Here is a 23748-nt window from a genome sequence, read left to right on the forward strand (position 1 = left end):
CTCCCCGTGTGGTATTGTGTGAAGAGGCACGTATCTAATCCTCCAGTAAGTGAAACTGTGTGTAGATGCGCATATCTAATGACTCTGGCTTGCGGTACTGTGTGCAGATGCGCGTATCTAATACTCTGGCGTGTGGTACTGTGTGCAGATGCACGTATCTAATCCTCCCCTGTGCGGTATTGTGTGAAGAGGTGCGTATCTAATCCTACGGCATGTGGTACTGTGTGCAGACGTGCGTATCTAATCCTACGGAATTTGGTACTGTGTGCAGACACGCTTATCTAATCCTCTGGCGTGTGGTACTGTGTGCAGACGCACGTATTTAATCCTCCCCTTTGTGGTATTGTGTGAAGAGGCACATATCTAATCCTACGGCATGTGGTACGGTGTGCAGACACGTGTATCTAATTCTACGGCATGTGGTACTGAGTGTAGACGAATGTATCTAATCCTACGGCATGTGGTAATGTGTGAAGACGCGTGTATCTAATCCTACGGCATGTGGTACTGTGTGTAGATGCGCGTATCTAATCCTACGGCATGTGTTACTGTGTGCAGACGCGTGTATCTAATCCTATGGCGTGTACAACTGTGTGAAGACACGTGTATCTAATCCTCCCCTGTGTGGTATTGTGTGAAGAGGCGCATATCTAAACCTACGGCGTGTGGAACTGTGTGTAGACGCGTGTATCCAATCCCCCGGCATGTGGTACTGTGTGCAGATGTGCGTATCTAATCCTATGGCATGTGGTACTGTGTGTAGACGCACGTAGCTAATCCTCCCCGTGTGGTACTGTGTGCAAACACGCGTATCTAATCCTCCCCCGTGTGATACTGTGTGCTGAGACGCATATCTAATTCTCTGGCTTGTGGTACTGTGTGCAGAGGCATGTATCTAATCCTCCAAAGTGTGGTACTGTGTGCACACACACGTATCTAATCCTCCCCTGTGTGGTATTGTGTGAAGAGGCGTGTATCTAATCCTTTGGCGTGAGGAACTTTGTGTAGACGCACGTATCTAATCCTACTGCATGTGGTACTGTGTGCAGACGCGTGTATCTAATCCTATGGCGTGTACAACTGTGTGCAGACGCACGTATCTAATCTTCTGGAGTGTGGAACTGTGTGTAGACGCGTGTATCTAATTCTACGGCATGTGGTACTGTGTGTAATGTGCGTATCTAATCCTATGGCATGTGATACTGTGTGTAGACGCGCGTATCTAATCCTTCCCCGTGTGGTACTGTGTGCAGACGTGCATATCTAATCCTCCCCCGTGTGATACTGTGTGCTGAGACGTGTATCTAATTCTCTGGCTTGTGGTACTGTGTGCAGAGGCATGTATCTAATCCTCCAAAATGTGGTACTGTGTGCACACACACGTATCTAATCCTCCCCTGTGTGGTATTGTGTGAAGAGGCGCGTATCTAATCCTTTGGCGTGTGGAACTATGTGTAGACACGCGTATCTAATCCTACTGCATGTGGTACTGTGTGCAGACGCGTGTATCTAATCCTATGGCATGTACAACTGTGTGCAGACTTGCGTATCTAATCCTCTGGAATGTGGAACTGTGTGTAGACGCGCATATCTAATCCTCTGGAATGTGGAACTGTGTGCAGACGCGTGTATCTAATCCTATGGCGTGTACAAATGTGTGCAGACGCACGTATCTAATCCTCTGAAGTGTGGAACTGTATGTAGACGCCTGTATCTAATGCTTCGGCATGTGAAACCGTGTGCAGATGCACGTATCAAATCCTTCAGTGTGTGGAACTGTGTGCAGAAATGCGTATTTAATCCTCTGGTGTGTGGGACTGTGTGCAGACCCGTGTATCTAATCCTCTGGCGTGTGATACTGTGTGCTGATCTGTGTATCTAATCCTCTGATGCATGTATCTCAGTTTGGATATCAGTGTTGTATTGTGCATGTGGAGTGACCGTGTGTATTGCAGTTGGAATATGAGTGAAAGACTTGCAGGTTTGTATTGGCTAAGGGGGGGGGGGGGGCACTGTGTTTGGAATGCTGTATCTCAGCAACGGTATGTCCGAGCGAGTTGGAGTCTCTTCTTAAACCTTCCCGGATATCTGAAGTATCTCTGTACCAAATTTGGTGAAGATCGGTCCAGTCGTTTGGTTCGCATTAGAGTACAGACAGACAGACAGACAGACAGACGGACAGACAGACAGACAGACAGACAAGAATTCATTTTTATAAGATAGGGAGAAGATATAGAAGGGTTGGTTTCTTCTACCAAGGACTGACTCAGGAGCCCCCCACCAAGCTCAGTACAGACTTAATGTAACATGGAGCCAGAGAAGACTATTTAATATTTAGATTTTATATTAAAGGGAGCCTATCAATGCTTCCAGCTACTTTAAACTGCATAGTGCTGTAGATGCTGTTAGCAGAATAAAAACCATACCTTTCTTAAGTTTCAGAGCCCCAGGGATGTGTAGAAAAAGCACTTTTATTCTTTATTCAAATGAGGATCTAAATGCCTGCCATCGACTTCTGGCAGAGCCGACTGCACATGTGTGTCTGGCCATTTTCTTGTGGCCACTTACATGAGCATACTGGCAGGGCAGATTGCGCATGCGTTGGATTTAGATCCTGAAGACACCATCGCCGGAAGAAGCCATTACAGAGGATGCGTCGAGAGGAGTGCCAGTAGAAGATGGAGGCAGAACTGGAGAGTTTTCAAGCAGTACAGGGAACATCCCCAGGGCTGTTTGAACGCAGGGGAATGCCACAGTGCTGTCTGAAAACTCATTAGCATAACAACAAAAACAGGATATTTACCGAACAGTTACGCAGAGAAAAATTCTAAAGGTAGAAAAAGAATAGCCTTTCTTAAGGCTATTCTGACATAGTGTTTGTGGAAAATGGGATTCTACTGATAGAATCCCTTTTACGATAGAGAGCAGATTAGAGAGCTACAAGTGCCATTGTGATTACCTAGCAATACAACCCCTGGCAAAAATTATGGAATCACCAGTCCCTGAGGACGTTCCTTCAGTTGTTTAATTTTGTAGAAAAAAAGCAGATCACAGACATGACAAAAAAACTAAAGGCATTTCAAAAGGCAACTTTCTGGCTTTAAGAAACACTAAAAGAAATCAAGAGAAATAATAGTGGCAACCAGTAACAGTCAGATTTTTAGAACAAGCACAGGGAATAAATTATGGAATCACGGAATTCTGAGGAAAAATTATGGAATCATGAAAAACAAACAAACAAAATAACACTCCAACAGATCACTAGTACTTTGTTGCACCACCTCTGGCTTTTATAACTGCTTGAAGTCTCTGAAGCATTGACATAATGAGTGATAAACAGTACTCTTCATCATTCTGGCTCCACCCTTCTCACATTGCTGTTGCCAGATCAGCTTTGTAGGTTGGAGTCTTGTCATGGACCATTTTCTTTAACTTCCACCACATTAACTTTGCTGCAGGAGAGGGATTTAGGGTTGGGGTGGACAGGGTTGTGCGGGATGGGGGGGGGATGGGCTGGGCCACACAGACTGGGGGGGAGCGCTCGGGAGGGGGATTTGGGAGGGTTGAGGGGGGCTGGGGCGTGCGGTAGTAGTGGGTCACGAGGTAGGGGGGTTAGGGGGGCAAGGGGCCCGCGGTGGACAGGGGCATGCAGGACGGCGGATGCCCGGGAGCAAGGTTAGAGGCTGCAAGGTCACACCGGCATATACTACACATATACACAGATGTATCTCGCCTGAGACGCAGCGGGACGCGGTATCTAACCAGCAGCGATTGCATACGTTTACGAAGTCATGGGCAAATGCTAGTAGTTATATATAACAGCTCCCCGTTATGTATGTATATGTATATATATATATATATATATATATATATATATATATATATATCTTTTATAATAATCCCCTTATATATAACAGTTGCCTCTTATAGATGGTACCCCCATTTATATACAGCAGTTAAAACTTAGAAATAATACTTCCCCCCTTACAATAGCCCCCTTTATAGTTAATAGTTCTCCCACTATAGATGTTAGCTCCCCTGTAAATAATATTTACCCCCTTGGCATAGGTGGCGCGATACAGTGTCATCATAATGTCCTGTGTGTTTCCACAGGTTCTCTATGGCAATAGCAGAGAGCTCCTCCCTGCTCTGTCATAGTATTACACAGTATCGGTGAGCACAGTGCGCCGATACAGTTGGAGCTCCTGGGATTCAAGCAATCAGGTTGAAAGTTTGAAGCTTTAGATTCCGGGTACCCCTTTGGGGATGGGGACCTTGGGCAATTGTCCAGTTTGGCCCAAACACCGGCCCTGGACACTATGATGCCACAGCTCAGGGATAGTAAAAAAAAAAAAATGGTGGCAGGGGGTGAAAAACATAAAAATTATAGCGATGCTGAAGCTGCTATTGCCGGACACTTTGGCCATTTGAATTTAGCGCCAAAGTACCTGCTCTGAGCTGCTGCTGCTATTGAATACTCCTAGTATCATCTACTCTCGGCAACCATTTTAGTTTGTCCATGAATCCTTAATTGTTCAATTTCGTTAAAAAAAAAAATTAACAATTTGGGATATTCAGGTCCATACCAATTCACTCATCTGGTATACTGGTATATTTATTCTGGGTATCCCTTGCTAAGAACCATCATTCTACACTGGAACTCCCATTAAGAACTGTATTTTTTAACTGCTTTGGAAGGTATTTTTTAACTGCTTTGGAAGCTGGTTGTGCTACTGTTGCATCATCTTCAGTAAACTTCACACTTCCATTCAACTGCAACCATTGTCTCCTGAGTCAATTCGTTCACCCACTATCAAGGGCCAGTGGAGCTGAAGACTACCTCAACTGGAAGCACCCTGTCAGACCTACTACTGCTCCCATCAGAGCATATCTGTCAGGTCTATTTTAATTTACTATCAGGCAGCACAGGATAGAAGGAGAACATATACCTAAGGGATATATATCTGTATAAATGTATATAGTGTGAGAGAGTGAAAGGTGTGGTCTGGGAAGACAGGTATGTCCCAGCCAGGCAGCTAAAGGGTGTTTGGTAAAGACTCACACCAGGGAGGTCAGCTAACTAATCAAGGCCTGATAACAGTCTGTGTGTGAAGACTAGCAGTGTGCCACCACACTGACAGAGCTGACCTCTCCATACCAAACCTACAGAGCAGGTACTGTGCCACCCGATGTTGATGTCAAGATGGGAGACTGGTAGCCAGTCACCTGTATAGTCAGGGACAAGTTTCCTTATGTTTAAGTTAGTTCTCAGCTGAGAAGGGTTTTATTTTGGTTATTTGTGCCTTTGCATAGGCAGTTAATGCACTATAAGTGAACAAAGCCTGAACCTGTGTGCAACCCAGTGTCTGTGTCCCTGTTTCCTGCACGGCTACCGAGCATCTGCCTGAGCGATTCCCCACAATAGGTATATTTTTTATGAGTTTCTATACAGAGCTGACATAAGGAATTTTGGGGCCCCATGCAGGCAAATGTTGCGCTCCCCTCACAATATATTGTGGGGCACATTGACATGAGTGGAGGGAGATTATTGACGTCAGGGACCAAAAATGACAACAAACAGCCCCTCTGCAAAATGTGCATGTATACATTAGGCTTTGCACACATCTGTTAGGAGCCTTCGTTGCAGATTACATTGTAAATGCCAGAAAAAGCTATGACAGAAATCTGACTCACCCAATAGTAAGTTAATGAATTGAATCTACAGTATTGCTCAATTTATTTATTCTGCTCCTGTGTGGCTTTCTTACGGGCTTCATTTTAACGGCATTCACTCTGCAGCGAAAATGACAAGTCGCTTGTATTCTATGTTTCGGTACGATTTTGGGAATACCATATTTATATTGTTTTATTACATTTCAAGTACTTAACAAAAATCTAAAACTTTTCCCAATTTTTTTTTTTTCTGAAAGTTTCCATGTTCTGACACCCGTAACTTTAATATTTCTTTGTATGAAGATGCATAGGGCATCATTTTTTTGTGGGTCCAGGTGTACTTTTTAAGTTATACCTTAGGGAATGTTTATTGCTTAATCACTTTTTATTTAAAATTTCTACCAAAGTCAAAATAGGGAAAAAATGGCAGTTGGGCAGATTTGATGGTTGTTACTGCGGTGGCGTTCACCGTATGGCATAAAATATTGTTAGAAGTTTGTAGATCGGGTCTTTTCAGACACAGGGATACCTAAAGCATATGTGTTTCACTGTAATTTTTTAGTTTTATATGTATTCTAGGGAAAGGGGTTGATTTTAACTCAGAGTCCATTTACAGAGTTTTTTGATGAGGATTTTGGCACTGAATCCATGTCAGAATCGATGTGGAAAAAAACGCCTCCCCATAGAGTTCTATGGGCTCTGCTAGCTTTTTTTTCCGCTAGCAGATTTTTTCTGCTAGCGGAAAAAAAAAAAAAAAGCTTCCTTCAGGTGGATTACGCCTGCAAAAATCAAACACAGTTAATGGAAGGCGGAAAATCTAAGTAATGGATTTGGGCGCGGATTTTGGTGTGGAATTAGCAAAAACCATGTGGAAAAACTGCTAGTGGTTTTTTCAAGGTCCATACACTGTGCTGGAGGAAAAAAACACATTTCCTAATTCCTGAAGCGGATTTTTTGTTCGCCAAAATCCTCACCAAAAAACTCTGTGTGAATGGACTCTTAGGTTTTTTTTTTTGGGGGGGGGGATATGATTAATTTTATTCTTTTTACTATTTTATTATCCCACCTAATGAACGAGATCCTGCAATCTAGTCTCCACAGACTGCAATATAACCAAATTACAGTCTATGGGAGTTTCGCTATGTTAGTACTAAGTCTGGTCTCACATTTGCAGAGACCCTAAAATTTCCCCTTAAAAAATGGAGCCACTTCTTGGAGAATTCCAATTTAATGGCACCTCCAGAGCTCTGCAAAAGCAACCTGACATCAAGAAAGTCCCTCTACATCTATTCTCCAAAAGCTAAAAATTGCAGTGCTCCTTACTTTCTGATCCTTGCTTTGTGCCGAAGCAGCATTTTACACCTAAAAACCCCTTTTTTGGATAGCCCATTTAATAGTGTTTGTAAGTACTTGTGATGTTAACATTTTCAATAAAAATACAGTTAAACAAAAAAAGAAAGGCTATTCTTCCCCTACCTTTAGAATTATTTTCCATGCTGCCATTCTGGTGATATTCCCGATGTTGCCTGAAGACTCTCCAGCGACGCCCTTCTTCTACAGCCGCACACATCCTCCTGCATCTTCTTCCGGCGAGATTGCCTTCACTCTTGTAGCGGCCACAGAAAAATGGCCAACAAGACATGCGCAGTTGGCACAAAGAAGACGTAGGAGGACGGCTGTAGAAGAAAGGCGTCGCTGGAGAGTCTTCAGGCAGCACAAAGGACTATTCCAACATTGTAGTACTGAATAAAGGGATTCTAATGATAGAATCCCTTTAAATAAATAATTTCATAGTGAGTTTGTTAGTGGTTTGTTCAAATACGTCGATGATGGTTAAATATTGATATGTATCCATTTTATAAACTGAAATGTGGTATACTTGCCTTTTTACATAACTGTAATATTGTATACATCATTAACCTGTAGTGGAAATGAAAAGTTTTCATACAGTTTTCTTACCCGATATCTAGGGTTTTTGCCACAGAAATAGGGGTTGAAGACAGCAATTGATCTCACTCTATGTTCTTGTTTATCCCACCTTGCAATTGCTTGGGGCACCAATGCTTCAAGTTTGGTTTTTATCTGTTAATTAAAAACAGAATAGTCTTAAGCACAAAAGGCATATGACTGACCTATGGCTCAATATTCTGGATGAAGAGATGTACCCTGGCATGCCCACCCCCCTTGTTTTCTCATATAACCACTGTCCCCACAGTTTATTCTGTTTTTTCCTCTCCACCTTCTTGTGCAAGACCAAAGACTAGAGCCACTAGTCACTAAAATGACTCTATATCATAAGTGTTAATAGGTACAGCAAGTCCACATTATGGTTACATCTATTGTTCTGTCTTTATTTATATATGGAGCCATTTTCATCTTGCTGGATGTTTCCCACAGAAGTTTTCATGTTTTGTCTGGACCGGGAGGTCTGTTTCCTTGCATTGAAAGGCGCCTTCTCATCCATTTGAATATATATCGCAGGCTGTGGACTTTTTTGTCTTTTTTTTCTCTTAACTTTTGATGGCTTGTGATTGACAGCTTATCTGCCAATCAAGCCTTGGGTGGGTTTTGGACTTCCTTAAAGGGATTCTACCATTAAACTACTTTTTTTTTCTAATTACCACGTCGGAATAGCCTTAAGAAAGGATATTCATCTCCTACCTTTAGACGTGGTCTCCGCCGCGCCGTTCTGTAGAAATAGCGGTTTTAATCGGTATGCAAATGAGCTCTCCGCAGCAATGAGGGAGGGCCCCAGCGCTGAAAGGCCGATGAGCTCATCCCCATTGCTGCCCGAGAGCTCTTTCCTGCGCCGCCTCCTTGTTCTGCAGCAACTCCACCTCTTCTGGCTTCTCTTGCTCTTGTAGTTCTATACAGGAGCATAGAGAGGCCACCCCAAAATGGCCGCCGGCCGGCTCCTGTATTGAACTGCAAGAGTGGCTACCCAAAAATGGCGCTGTCCATATCGGTATAATAAGTGCAGAAAGTCCATAGAGGAAAATTCTGCAGACTTTCTGTGAAAAGCGTTGCAGAATGAAAAATGTAATTAATTTCCGCCTCAGTCTTTTCCGTTTCACTTTTTGGCTGTAACACACTACGTGGGGAAAATAGTGGGATGAGGGGAATTTTTAAAGTCAGTTTTGTTGGAGTCTGTATTGTCAAAATTTGCACCAAATTTATCAAATAGCGTTTGCTGTTTGGTACTTTTGGTGTCTTTAACCCCATCTCATCACAGCCATTTTCCCATTATTATTCCCCACTTCCCAAAAGTCATCACTGAGCTGTCTAAGGACTTAATTTTTGTGGGACAAATCATACTTCATAATGCAACTGTTTGATATTCCATTCTCAGGTACTGTGAAGCTGCAAAAAAATTCAGAATGGTGTGGAATTACAGAAGAACTCAATTTGCACCACTTTATGTGTTTTGTTCTTATGGTGTTGAAAACTGCAAAATGACATGTTACTTACCTTCTGTGAGCCACCATTATTACAGTAATACCAATTTTTATAGACTATATAGATTTGATTACGTTTTAACACTTCAAGGAGGACCTTTCACTAGGGTTGAGCCGATCTTGACTTTTCAGGATAGATTTTAAAATCCGATTTCCGATCATTTTTCATTCGAACCCGATCTCGATCCCAATTTCGATCCAATGCAAGTCAATGGGATTTTTTTATTAATCGGAGATCGGATTTTAAAAGCAATCCTATTCACTACACAGCATAGAATCTAACAATTGTTAGAATCCACGCTGTGTAGTGAATCACTAAAGTAGCCAGAGGATTTTTTTTTAATCCTCTGGCTACTTAGTCCCCCCTGGTGTCCACTTACCTCCAGAGATGGCTGGTCCTGTGCCCCGTGCCTTCATTCTTCGCCTCGCTGCTGCTCCACGCTGCTTTTCTTCCTTCACGTCTCCCGCCCTGTACCCGCCCTCACACTAAGCCACAAGCCCCGCCTACCTAGCGCTTTAAACACTAAGCTGGGAGGCGGGGCAGCGAGGCAAGAAGAAGGAGGGCACCGGAGTAGCCATCTCTAGAGGTAAGTAGCTGCTAGAGATTTAGTTTAGCCTTCCATTCGAATGAATGGAGGCAGCCGGCGCGCAGGGGGTTAAGGCTGTGTGTCGGCTGCTTCCATTCATTCCTATGGAACTGCAGCGGAGCCTTCACACTGAATATACAGCGTATACTCAGTGTGAAGGCTAAGCAAAGCATTGTGGGAAAAATCACCGATCTCGATCTTACATAAAAAGATAGTGTTCGGAATTCCAATGGAGATCGTGAAATTTTCTCGATCGCCAATCGGAATCCGATCTTTTCCGAACACGATCGCTCAACCCTACCTTTCACCACTTCTAACAATTCAAGTTCTTAGAATTTGATTCTCGAACAGTTTTCTCTAGCTTCGACTTTTCCTAAGCAACAAGCACAGTAAGGTTTGGTGCTTGCTGTGCTATTTAAGCTCTGTAATGTCAGAAAGACGGTGTCAGGCAGGAGGGAGCCAATCAGAGCCTGACTCCCAACAGTACACAGGCAGGAGGGAGCCAATCAGAGCCTGCCTCCTGACAGTACACAGGCAGGAGGGAGCCAATCAGAGCCTGACTCCTGACAGTACACAGGCAGGAGGGAGCCATTCAGAGCCTGACTCCTGACAGTACACAGGCAGGAGGGAGCCAATCAGAGCCTGACTCCTGACAGTACACAGGCAGGAGGGAGCCAATCAGAGCCTGACTCCTGACAGTACAGAGCCTAGATAGCAGATCAGGCACCATAAATAACAGCAATGATTGCTCGGGAATGGTGAGGGCTAGAGAGAAAAAATCCTAACTGCGCCAGAATCAGTGGATATGCACCTATTAACAGATGCTAAGGACTGGGGTTGCCTTTTTTTTTTTTTTTTTTATATCCAAGACTTTGAAAAAGAATTTTCTTGGAGTCGTCATATTTTGACGGTTGTAACTTTTTCATATTTCCTTACATGGGGTTGTATAAGGCATCTTTTTTTACGGGACTAGATGTGCTTTTTATTTATATCATTTTAGGGAATAATGTCTGATGTTTTTATTACTGGCCACTCGAGCTGCTCACAGTAGCATGAGCAACATGGCGTTGTCCTCTTGAAAAATGGGTCCTGGGACAGAAACCATACCATACCACTGACTCCAATAGCAAATCTATGAACTGTTAGTTACTTATGCTTTATAAATCAATCACCATTTTCTTATAAAATATACTTACCAAACTAGCTATATCTTCAGCTAACATGCGCTCCATTGTTTCATTTAGAGTTTTTTCTAATGCAGAAAACCGATTACCTATCTCTGGTTCAATGAGGTTTTTAATGCTGTATAATTAAAAATGGAACAGATACACAGTATTTAGAAATTAGCAAACATTTTATAAGGGTATTAAAACCATATAGCACTAATGTGATCGCTTCTATAAACAAAGCTGCTATACGTGAAATATTTATTCTCAGAATTTCACACATCCTCTAACCCAACAGAGAGATATTATATATTAATGAATAGTACCACTGAACAATACATTTAATAGAGATTGTATTTCATTTGTTTTAGTGCAATAAAATGAAATCTAACCAGGTCCAGAAATGTGTATGCAGTGCAGAGGTATTGGTAAGAAAAAAGATTTGCGGTGTAGGCTGATACAGTTAATTACTGCAGTGGACACAGGAGCCTAAGGGCTAGTTCACACGGGGGAAGTTGGCAGCGGATTTTGACTCGGAATCTGCCTCAAAATCCACTACCAAAAATGGCTCACATTGAATTCAATGGGAGCTGCTCGCTTCTTTTTTCTGCTATCTAGTAGTGGAAAAAAGAAGCGAGCTGCCCTATCTAGCCACGGATTCCGTGGCTGAAACAGCTGCGGCTTCCGCGGCGCGAGGCTCCGGCCCATTCATTTGGGCCTGATCTATCACAGAATGCCGCGACGGGATGCCAATGCACTGCACCAGCAACTGGCTAGCCGCAACAGAATGTGTACACGTGGAGTTCATTTAACTCTACGTGAACCAGCCCTAAGACTCCCTGACTCCACTCCCTGTACACACCACTTTAGGACTGAAGCCTACAGTATAAGAGCCACATGTTTTTTTCAGTCATTGAAAACAATTCTGACACCGTATGTTTGTTTTGTTTTTTTAATTATGAAAATAAGGAAAGAAATGAGTCTTGAGATCGAGCCCCACTTTGTGGAAGCAGGACCAGGTGTCACGACCTGAATTTTTGTAATAAAATTGTGTATTTTTCTGGGGTTCTGTGGTCTTCGGGTGGTTTCCTTGCCATTAGTCCATCTGTTTGTGCATTTGGTATCGGCCTTCAGAGTATTCTTGAGGTTTTCTGGAGCGAACCTCAGGTGTTGGTCGTTACCATTATCCTATGGAACGATTCTGGGGCCTTTATTAGGAGGAGGGCTGGCTTCAGTAGTTGCCGATTTTCATGGTTACCAACTGAATTCGTGGCTCTGGGAGTAGGAGTGTTTTTGTAGCATTTAAACTGACTTGGAAGCGGTGTGAGTGTTGCCTTGTGTGTGAGTCTGGTTTGTCCCTCCACACTTCTACTCTGCCCTGTCCTTCAATTCTGTTTGCCTGGAACTTTCTTGTTGTTTGTGAGGTTTTTGCCCCAGTGCTGTGTAACCCTTTCCTCATCTCTCCACTGTCCCTCTCCTCATTCTCTTGTTGTGTATTGTGTTGTGCTGTGTGTCTGTTGTCCAGCACATCCCATCCTGTTTGTTTTGTCTGCAGCTGCACCTTTGTTTCTGTAGGGGTCACCACCTTAGTATCCCCAGTCCCCTAGGCCTTTGTGTTAGAGAGCCAGGAGTTGTTGGGGCCAAGGCTAGCTTGGGAACAGCTGACCACCACCTGCAGGCAGGGCCTAGCTAGCCGCCGTAGCATCAGGGAAAGTCTCCTTCCCCTGTTCGCTTAGCGGTGCAGTCTGCAGTCCGGCTTCTGGGTCTGGACACGAATGTAACACCAGGTTAGTATTACATAATAAACTGCGCGAGTCAGCTTAGACTTTTGCAGTGAAAATAACAGCTTGTCTGTATTTATTAACAAAAACACTATCTCAAGAAATACTGAACAAGAAGATTAGATTTAACAATAAAAAGTTTTCCTCATCAATGAATATTACAGTAGAACCCACTTATCTAATAATGATGACATAAATAGCTATATGCTGGACATCACCCCCCCCCCCCCCAAGAAAAAAAAAAGTCTTGAAAATTACCCCCTTTTGCATGTTCATGTACATGTTCATCAGGGAATGTGGGTAATTACTGAATCCCCACATACATGTACATGATGGTAATTGCGTGGACTCAGAAGCAGAGCCTGTGCAATCGCTGCCGGGTTCCTACTGCAACATATTCCTGGCTGTTTAAGCCTTAGGCTCAGTTCTCACGGAGTAACGGGCCGCTCATTTAGACACGTATCAGAGCGTGGCGCTTCAAAACAGATCCCATTGATTTCAACGGGTGTCGGCTTACACGCATAACACATTGAAATTAATGGGAGGATTTGTAACCCATTGATTTCAATGTGTTACACGCGTAAGCCGGCACCCATTGAAATCAATGGGATCTGTTTTGGAGCGCCTCGCTCTGACACGTGTATACGTGTTGTCAGGGTCTGGGGTTGCTAGGTGGGGTGGCATAGACACACAAGTCCAGTTTCTTTTAGTCCAAAACAAAGGTAGAGTTTATTTTCATGCAAAAAGGTAGTGCAGCAACAAAATACAAAAAATAAATCCCTGCCCGGCTAGGCTCTAACTAAACATAGAATAGGTAACCTCACCTAGACTAATAGAAATCCAAAAGCCAGTAGAATCATTCAGGACACAGCTCCAAAAATATGACCTCTCTGTGGCTCTCCAGCCAAACTCTGTCTAAGGTCTGCAGCTGGAGCAACTTCTTAAGCCTCCTTGACGAGGAGACTCAACAGCTGAGTCTCTGCCGGAACATCCCTAAAGTGTGGACTGGAGGAGGGTGGAATGACAGGTCCCACTACCAACCTACCTGCCATTCCTAAAAATCCAGCCTAGTAACCGGAACTTTGAAATAACACTCAGACAAAAATTATCTGCTGAGAAACATTCTTTCTGGAGTTTTCTCATCTCACCCACCTTAGTAGTCTCTGAGATTTGCATCCCCTCCATTACCTGACCAGCCATCGGCTTACAGTGTCTAAATGAGCGTCACGTTACTCCGTGAGAACGGAGCCTTAGGGTCCATTCACACGGAGTAAACGCGTGCTCATTTTGGCAGAATACACGTGTAAAAATAAGACTTGACTTCAATGACATTTTACATGTGTATTTTGATGTGTTTTTTTTTTTTTACACGTGTAAAATTTTTTTATTGAAGTCAATGGGATTCGTATTTTTTACACGTGTATTTTGCCAAAATGAGCGCCTGTTTACTCAGTGTGGCTGGACCCTTAAGATGCAGTGATTAAGGTATCTTAGGTGTTGGTCAGAGTAACTGACACCCCCATTGGCCCTCCGCAGTACGATTGCAGGATTACGATGGGTTGCCCCCGTGAATGCCAGAATAGACTTTCTAGTCCTAGTCCTGGTGGAATGCTTGTTACAATTCGGTAACAAGCACAATACACTGCAATAAACATGTGTTATAGTGTATTAAACAGGCGATTGAGCCCCATAGTGGTAAACTAAAGTAATAAAATATTGTTAAAAAAAATTAGAAAAACAGGGGCCACACGGTGGCTCAGTGGTTAGCACTGCAGCCTTGCAGCACTGGAGTCCTCGGTTCGAATCCCGCCAAGGGCAAAAAAACATCTGCAAGGAGTTTGTATGTTCTCCCCGTGTTTGCATGGATTTCCATCCCATACTCCAAAAAGACATACTGATAGGGAAAAATGTACATTGTGAGCTCTATGTGGGGCTCACAATCTACATTTAAAAAAAAAAAAAAAATTAGAAAAACACAATTTTCCCCATCAAAAAGATTTGTATGGTTTAAAAAATGTAAAAAATTACACATTTTGTGTTGCTGTGTCCCTAAAAACCTGACAAATATTACAATACTTCATCTGCACAATGAATAGCATAAAAAAAAATAAAAAAAAATATAACAAAATCAGCATTTTGTTTATTCAACCCAAAAAAACCAGAACACAGAATGACCAATAAAGTGGCTTGAACCCTAAAATGATACCAATAAAAACTTTCCTACAATACAATGCAAACACACCGCTCCATTCATGGAAAAAAGTAAGAAATTTATGAGTTTCAGAATAACTCAAAAACAAATGCTTTTCTTAAAAGTAATGAGTTTTAAGTAGTAAGATATTAAAAAAAATCTATACATATTTGGTATTGTCATAATTGTACTGATCCGCAGAATAAATTAATGTTATTTTTATCATATTATGAACAGCGCAAAATTCATAGTGCAAAAATCAGTAGCAAAATTGCTGATTTTTCCTACTCTGTCCTAGGATGAGAGACTCAATTAAAAATGTTAACTAATTCCACAAAAAATAAGACTAAATATGGCTATGTAAACATTAAAAAAAATATATATACCTTTTGCAATATGATGAAAAAATTAAAAATAATGCTGTATCCTTAAGGCAAAAACAGACCGCATTCGGGGTTAAATACAGTAACAACGAAATTGACGCATTTAATATGGAACATCTGCTACTTACCTTCTTGTAGATAACGACATTACTATAGCTTTTGCATCTTCTGCACTTATGACTCCATTTACTTCGTCATGAAAATTAGAGAGTTCATTCCTTACCTACAATATTTAAAATAATTTCAATTTATATTACAATTCTGCGGACATTTCATTTATTATTTAAAGGGGCTCTATCATTGGGAAAAGTCATTTTTAACTAAACACATCCTTGCCTAGGCTTTAGAAAGGCTACTTCACACCTACCTTTAGTATGTAAATGGCCTCAGTGGTTTTTTAATAATTTTTTTTTATTCATAGGCTAATTAGACATTGCATCGTGCACCCCCTTTGCTATTATTTCCTATGCATAGGCTGATGATGATGATGATGATGACTCAGCTTCCTGTTTGCATACACATAGGAGATAATAGCAGAGACAAGTGCTGCTGGGAACTTCCTGTGCTGGCTGGAAGCTCATTAGCATATGGATAAAAACGGACTTATTCAAAAACCACTGAGGTAATTTACATACTAAAGGTAGGTGTGGAATTGCCTTTCTAAAGCCTATGCAATGATGTGTTTAGTTAAAAATGACTTTTCCCAATGATAGAGCCCCTTTAATCCATTTGATTGATCTCAAGTTGGGATACTTTTGGGTGATAAGTTTTTAAATTGAAATTGGGGTTGCTAACTTATAACAGGTCTTAAGGCCAGTGGTGACTATTGGCATTGCCCTCTCCACCATCCAAATTGTACATTATACTATATATTGCCAAAGTTTATTGTTGGGCCTGTTCCTTTTACCGTGTTATGCCCATGTTATGTTCCTGCAAATATACCCATTGGATTATGCAAATACTGAGCCCGTTCACACATCAGGAAAAAAAGAGAAGAGGAATTTGAGGGAGCCCTGTGCATAACATAAGCAACAAAGGGCAAGTCAGCGTGAGGATGGACATACATTCTGCAGCTGAATCAGCCACCGAATTTGCAGTAAGAATCAGCAGAACATTTTTTCAATGTCTTGCGTCAATCTCTATCTCCCATTGAAAACAATGAGAGGCAGATTCAGGACAGAATTTGGAACTGATTAAGAGGAGGAATTCAAAATCAGCACCAAATTCCTCTGTGTGAACTTATACAGTCAAGTATAATATTTATAATTTGGAACAAAATGTAATAAATGTGCCATAATGTTTTATTGTAGTATGCAGTGTTATACCCTTTAAAGGGATTCTACCATTAAAAGATGTTTTTTTCTACTGACCATGTCGGAATAGCCTTAAGAAAGGCTATTCGTCTCCTACCTTTTGATGTGGTCTCCGCCGCTCCGGTCATCCGAAATACCAGTTTTTCCCGGTATGCTAATGAGTGTCCGGCAGCAATGAGGGTGGGCCCCAGCGCTAACACGCAGATGGAGGCACCCCCATTTCTGCCGGAACTGCCAAATCCTGCGCCACCTTCTTCTTGATCTGCGTCCTCCCCTTCTGTGTCCTCTTCTTTGGTCGTCATGGATGACTCTTGCGCATGCTCTGGGTGCGAGACCCTGTTGCTGCGCATGCGTCATCCATGACGACCAAAGAAGAGGACACAGAAGGGGAGGACGCAGATCACGAAGAAGGCGGCACAGGATTTGGCAGTTACGGCAGCAATGGGGACGCCTCCATTAGCATGTTAGCGCTGGGGCCCGCCCTCATTGCTGCCGGACACTCATTAGCATCCCGGGAAAAACCGGTATTTCGGATGACCGGCGCGGCGGAGACCACATCAAAAGGTAGGAGACGAATAGCCTTTCTTAAGGCTATTCCGACATGTTCAGTAGAAAAAAACATCTTTTAATGGTAGAATCCCTTTAAACTGTGGTTTTAAGGGTACAATACCATTGCTAGCAGAAAAAGAAACCCATTGAAGTCAATGGGAGGCTTTTTTTTCAGCACTGAAATTCCACATCAAATACCTCACAATTTTTCTCCATGTGAATGGACCCTAACGGAGTTTTTGAGCGCTAATTTTGACGCTGAATCCGCATCAGAATCCACGTGCAAAAACGCCTCATAGTTTCGCTCGCTTTATTTTTCCACTCGTGGGATTTTTCCTCTAGCAGGAAAAAAGCTTCTGCCTGCAAAAACCAAAAGGGAGGCAGTCAATGGGAGGCAGAAAATCTGTCGTGGATTTGGCAAAAAACACACAGAAAAAACGCTAGCAAAAAAAAAAAAAAAACTAAAAAAGCCTCAAAAACTGCTCCAAAAAAAAAAAACATTTCCTAATTCCTGAAGAAGATTTTTTCCTCGCCAAAAAACTCTGAAATGGAATTGATGAGCTAAGGGTCCATTCACACATTGTGTAGTTAGCTGGAGCAACCCAGCTCTCCTGTTTTAAACTATGGCCCCACGTGGCCTCCTGCAGGATAAAATCGCAGCTGGGAAAAAAAATGGCAATGCATTTCTTCCTGTAGCGAATTGCATAGAAAGTTTGCAGATGTGAACTTAGTCTTAGTGAGACACTTGTCCAATACCCCAATTTATAATATACATATATATATATATATACACACACACACACACACACTGCCCATAATATTGTAAAAGGTAAAAATACAGAAACTTAACCTCTGATTAATAGTTTCACCATAAAAATCAGCCAAAAATGTATAAATTAATTACGTCTCCAATACCTGAAATTCATTGGATATATCTATCAATAGTGGTCTGATGCGTTTCTGTCTACATTTACACCAAAATGTATAGTGCACAACATTTTCATATTTAAGAACAAAATATAACCCGTGTCTTACTTGCAGTTGCAACAACTAATAAAGTACTTGTACTGGCAATCTAGTACTTCTCATCTCGACATACAAGTTGCCAAGAAGAAAGATAAAGAATGACATATCTATATTATTGATGACTTATGTTAAGTTGTAGTATACACTATATAGTTCTGTTTAGAAGCTTTAAGATAGTAGTAATTATCACATATCAAAGTAACAATAGCTGAAATACAATTTTTCTTTGCCTTGGAATAAACCTTTTATAAGCATCTATACAATTTTTTATAAACACATGTACCACACTTAGTTTTACCTGTTCAAGGATGGGTTTCTGTCTCGTTAATGCCAATGCATCTAGATTCATCATGAGGTTTTGCACTCCTGTATATTTTAAAAATAAATCTTCATAACTGGAAACCACTTCATGGTCAGGTTTATCTTTCTTCAAATACATAAAATGTGAAAGAAATAATGTTACAATGTAGCAGTAGAGAAGGCAGAGGTAGCAGTCTCAGGCACCCCCTTCAACCTGGGGGAACCCAAAGATGCCACTATATGAAGGCAACTGGGTTATAAATGTTTTATGGTTAGTGGGTGCCCTTTTCTAGATTTTACTGGAAAATAGGCAAAGGTTGAAAACTGTGTCCAAAACTTATGGCAAAATCCAGATCTAATATTGCACTAGTCCTGGATTTCAATTCATTTATTAATAGCAACAGGAGGAGAGTACAGCACACTTTTGATCCAATAAAAACCAGAGCATTTATTTGAAGCAATTAAGAACATGTGCACACAGGAACAATGACGTGTTTTATCACGAAGGATTTTAAATAAAAATTTAAATTATAATAATAATTATAATTTAATTTATAATTTATAACTTAATTATAATAATAATAATTAATTTTGTTTTTTATATATTTATATTACATTTTTTATTTGAAATCGGCTTTTTATTTTAATTTTTAATAGTGTGGTAAAAAATAAATAGTCCAAAAAAAAAAAAAAAAAAAAGAAGAAAGGAAAATGCTTTTATCACGTTCATCTCACACACCCCTAAAACGTACGTCCGGTTTTAAAAATTTGCTTCACGGTTGGGGATTATAAAATGAAAACCAAACCATGATGTAATTAAATAACTTACCCTTAAGTGCTTAAGGAATGCTTGGTTCACACATCAGTATGCCATCCGTCCCTTTGAATTCAGTTTGAGACTAAAAACGGAATGATGCACATACTGATTACATACTGACACCTTTTTATGCTGATAGCAAACGATGTCAGATGTCAGTCCCCTAGAGGACAGATAAGGGGATTAAAAGTAGCAATTGTAAACAGTAGAGATAAGGACATATAACGTTTACAACTTTCTACTTTTAATCCCCTTATCTGTCCTCTAGGGGACGGACATCGTTTGCTATCAGCATAAAAAGGTGTCAGTATACAATCAGTATGTGTATCAGTCCGTTTTTAGTCTCAAACTGAATTCAAACGGACGGATGGCATACTGATGTGTGAACCAAGTCGAAGTTGGACGTTGAGTTTATTTGACCCGTGATTAACTTGCTTGGACAGGCCTTGCAGTAAGCAGACACTTTTTGTCCCATTCCTGCCACTCCGGATTAAGTCTGGTTAATTTTGAAAAAAGTTCCTTCCAAAATTGCATGGAGATGCGGGTCTTAGAGATCTGAATCATTGTTGCGCTCCCTTCACTGGTATTACAATTTTCCTCTATTTTTGAAGTAATTTTACGGAATGGATTAAGCAATCAGGATGATTAAAAACTAAAATTAAATCACGCTTCACTACAAGGCAGACTTGCGTTGCTGGAATGCGCTGGAATTTTCCCTCTCGTTTTTTTTTTTTAAGTGCAGTGAGGCGGGTTATTTAAATAACATTTCTTTTCAATTTAGACAGTAATTAAAATACTTCCTAAAGGTATTTTAATTATAAATACAAAATACTGAATAAAAAAAGTATTTTAATTACAAAATACAAATATCTGACAAGTATTTTAAACACTATTCTAATTACTTGTATTTTAAATACTCCCAAACACTGATATATATATATATATATATATATATATATATATATATATATATATATATATATATAAAAATTTCAAAGACAAATAATTGCAGCAGCACCTGCAAATCTGGGGATTATCCCACAAATTGCACGGCAGAAACCCCTCTCCAGGCAAAAGGGTTTGCAATAGGAAAAAAAATCCGATCTGTCAGCAACTTGTATGGATGGAAAACGTCCTTTTATTGGAAAAAGCAGTACACCACGTATCGGTCCACACTGGGACCTTTCTCAAATGCACTTGAGAAAGGTCCCAGTGTGGACCGATACGTGGTGTACTGCTTTTTCCAATAAAAGGACATTTTGCATCCATACAAGTTGCTGACAGACCGGATTTTATATATATATATATATATATATATATATATATATATATATATATATAATATGGGGGTTGGGTGCGTGAAGAAGTGAGGAGTCAAAGATGTCTGTGTTGCAAACCTTACAGAGACAAGTCACAGCTGGAAGAAGCGGTCCAGAGGGAAGAGACGGGAAATGTGTTAGCGGAAGTCTCCTGTACCACTAGCACCCCAACCCCCCTTTCCTTGCAGCTTTTCTGCTGCAAAGGGTTTTTCCTACCTTGGCAAATCTCTGTCAAGGTGGGAATAACTGCATCCCGTCACAACGCCTAGGATGGGATATATGGGAGTAGCTGAGCAGTGCTGAACTTCCCTGTTCCGTAACTTTGAGGAGAATGGTAGCTATGAAAACAGCATAACACAGGGAGTTACAGAAATAATATAGCTAAATATGCTACTCTGTTTCCACCACTGTTCTCTATGGGAGTTATGGCAACAATGTAGATGACCACTTCCCAGCTCTTCCTACATGTCCAGCCCTAGGGTCAGGATTTGGGAGCAGTTATTCTCATCTCTTCCCGGCACTTTATTAAGGCCAACGATGTCTTTATTAGTAAACCAGATTTTCCTATGGTGATCCACGTCTTAAAGCCATCAGCTTGTAAATACATTTCCTTATTTTCTTGCACACTTATTACATATTGATTTTTTACAAATTTGAAATATTTATAAAATTAAATCATTTGATATTTTTCAGAAAACAGTAACTTTTACCATTGAAAGGATTGAAGTGTGCAGAACTGGTAATATGTATGAGGTAATAATCCTTTCTTCTAGATCTCTGGATGTTTCACCCTATAAGAGAGAACACGTTTGACCATACTAACATTTCAAAGCTGTAAATGAAAAATGGGTTCAATAGAGAAAAGGCAGAACATGGGTTCCAGACATATACTGTATAACATAATGTTACATTACCAGTCCAGGAGATGGGAGAGGAAGGCAACTATCCAGGGTCCCTCAGTAGAATTCAAAGCGATTGTTATTGCTCTAATTCAGTGATTCTATATTTGGATTTAGCCCTTGGAATATATTGAAAACCTCTACAGCACATGCCATGGTGTTCTGCTTCCATTAGAGGATACTCTAGCTCAGTCATTGGCTATTTGAAGTGCTACACAAGTTAAAAGGGAGTCTTGTTTTCTAGGTTAGTCTATGTATATGCTATCCCCTTAAAGGAGGTTGTCTGGGTTAAACATAATCCCAAACAAGCCCATTACATACTGTACATACTGCATCTGTATGTACTGGAGCACTCATTCTGTTAAAAACAGGTCTAGTAACCTCTCATAACACGGATATACTGTAAAAACTTTTCAGGAGCCTGTTAGTTAACATCGGTCTTTAGCATTGCACGTTTATCACCTAGAATATCATTGTTTAAAGAGGACCTTTCACATTCTCATCAATGTGCAGTTTTATTTATTTATTTATTTTTTGGTTCAAAGTCCGGTTTTATCTACCGCTGAAAATATCGGTGCCGTTAATTTCAACAAATTTTGTCACGTTACATACTTTGTTGCAATGATTGCAACACTTTCCAATACTAAAATGCTTTTCTGAACTTTGGATTATGTACTCATAGGGTAATATGGCTATTTTAAGTTGCAATGTTCGTGGGGAAGTGCAAAGATTTAAGTGACTTCTACAGGAGCCTAATTGTGATAGCTAGATAACTGGGCCAGAGTTGGAAATACGTAAATCAGTTAGTACCAAGTCAGGTTTGACCTGAAAATTCCAAATTCTTAGGTTGTTTTTTTTTATTAAACAATGGAGATTTGTGTCAGACTAATTAAAATGGCTGACGTTTTATACCCTAGGAGACGTATAGGAGAGATGTCTTGGTTCCCTCCATTAGGCCTGCATGTGAAAGGAGGATTTCCACCGGAAGAAGCGCAGAATTCCACTGGACAGCATCATGGTGGAAGTCACTGGAACACTGGAAACAGGTGAGTGTGTTTTTTTTCTTTTTTCACCTTCCCCAGTCTCCTTGCCAAAAATGGTTTATCCTAGACAACTCCTTTAAGGGTTTAAAATTTAACTCTTCAAATAGATTCAGTAGATTTATAAGAGGATTAGATACACAAGTCAGCACAGAGTATCATAAGCTAGAGGATTAGATATGCGCATCTGCACACAGTTCCACACGCCAGAGGATTAAATATGCGTGTCTGCACACAGGTCCACATGCTGGAGGATTAGATATGCGCATCTGCACACCATACCATACGCTGAAGGATTAGATATGCGCGTTTGCACACAGTTCCACATGCGAGAAGATTAGATATGCGAGGTTGCACACAGTATCACATGCCAGGGGATTAGATACGTGAGGCTGCACACAGTACCATACTCCGGAGGATTAGATATGTGGGTCTGCACACAGTACCATACGCCGGAGGATTAGATATGTGCGTCTGCACATAGTACCACATGCCGGTGGATTAGATACGCATGTCTGCACATGGTACCGCACACCGGAGGGTTAGATACATGCGTCTGCACACACTGCCAGGTGCTGGAGGATTAGATACTTGCGTCTTCACACAATACCACACGCTGAAGGATTAGATATGCGCCACTGCACACAATACCACATGCCAGAGCATTAGATATGCACATCTGCACACAATACCACACGGGATAAGATTAGATACGCGCGCCTATGCACACAGTTCCACATACTGGAGGATTAGATATGCACCTCAGCACACAGTACCACATGCCGATGGATTATATACGCAAGTCTGCACACAGTTCCACATGCCAGAGGATTAGAGACACGCGTATGCAGATAGTACCACATACTGGAGAATTAGATACACGCCTAAGCACACAGTACCACATGACGGAGGATTAGATACGCACCTCAGCACACCTTAACACAAGATTAGAGTTTTACTCCAGGTTTCCATAGCAACCCAGCCGTTTTCCTTTACTGCTGAATGTCAGCTTTAAAGGGGCAAGGCGCTGTAGATGACACTGTTACACAAGGTCACATTCACACAGCTTTACTCCAGGTATCCATAACAACCAATCGCAGGTTTTTCACTGATATCCAAAATGAGATACACACGACCACATGATGCTTATGGACACACACACAAACGACATACAAAATACACCAGTGCAAAACTAGACCATTCTTATGGGTTCACTACACAAACAAAAACTGAAATATACCCGTGCGAA

The 23748-nt window shown here is 41.1% G+C and overlaps 1 protein-coding gene across 1 annotated transcript in view; it reads right to left on the reverse strand.

Moving 5' to 3' along the window:
• Positions 1–23748, reverse strand: part of LOC142183515 (uncharacterized) — a 166177-nt gene that overhangs the window by 45548 nt on the left and 96881 nt on the right. The window contains exons 14-18 of the mRNA XM_075258664.1: positions 21271–21351; positions 18423–18551; positions 15365–15459; positions 10912–11017; positions 7633–7755 (exon numbers count right to left, since the gene is read on the reverse strand). Of these exons, the coding sequence (XP_075114765.1) occupies positions 7633–7755; positions 10912–11017; positions 15365–15459; positions 18423–18551; positions 21271–21351 (534 nt within the window). The remainder of the gene's footprint in view (positions 1–7632; positions 7756–10911; positions 11018–15364; positions 15460–18422; positions 18552–21270; positions 21352–23748) is intronic.

This window comes from Leptodactylus fuscus, chromosome 1, assembly GCF_031893055.1.
Source record: "Leptodactylus fuscus isolate aLepFus1 chromosome 1, aLepFus1.hap2, whole genome shotgun sequence".
NCBI lineage: Eukaryota > Metazoa > Chordata > Amphibia > Anura > Leptodactylidae > Leptodactylus > Leptodactylus fuscus.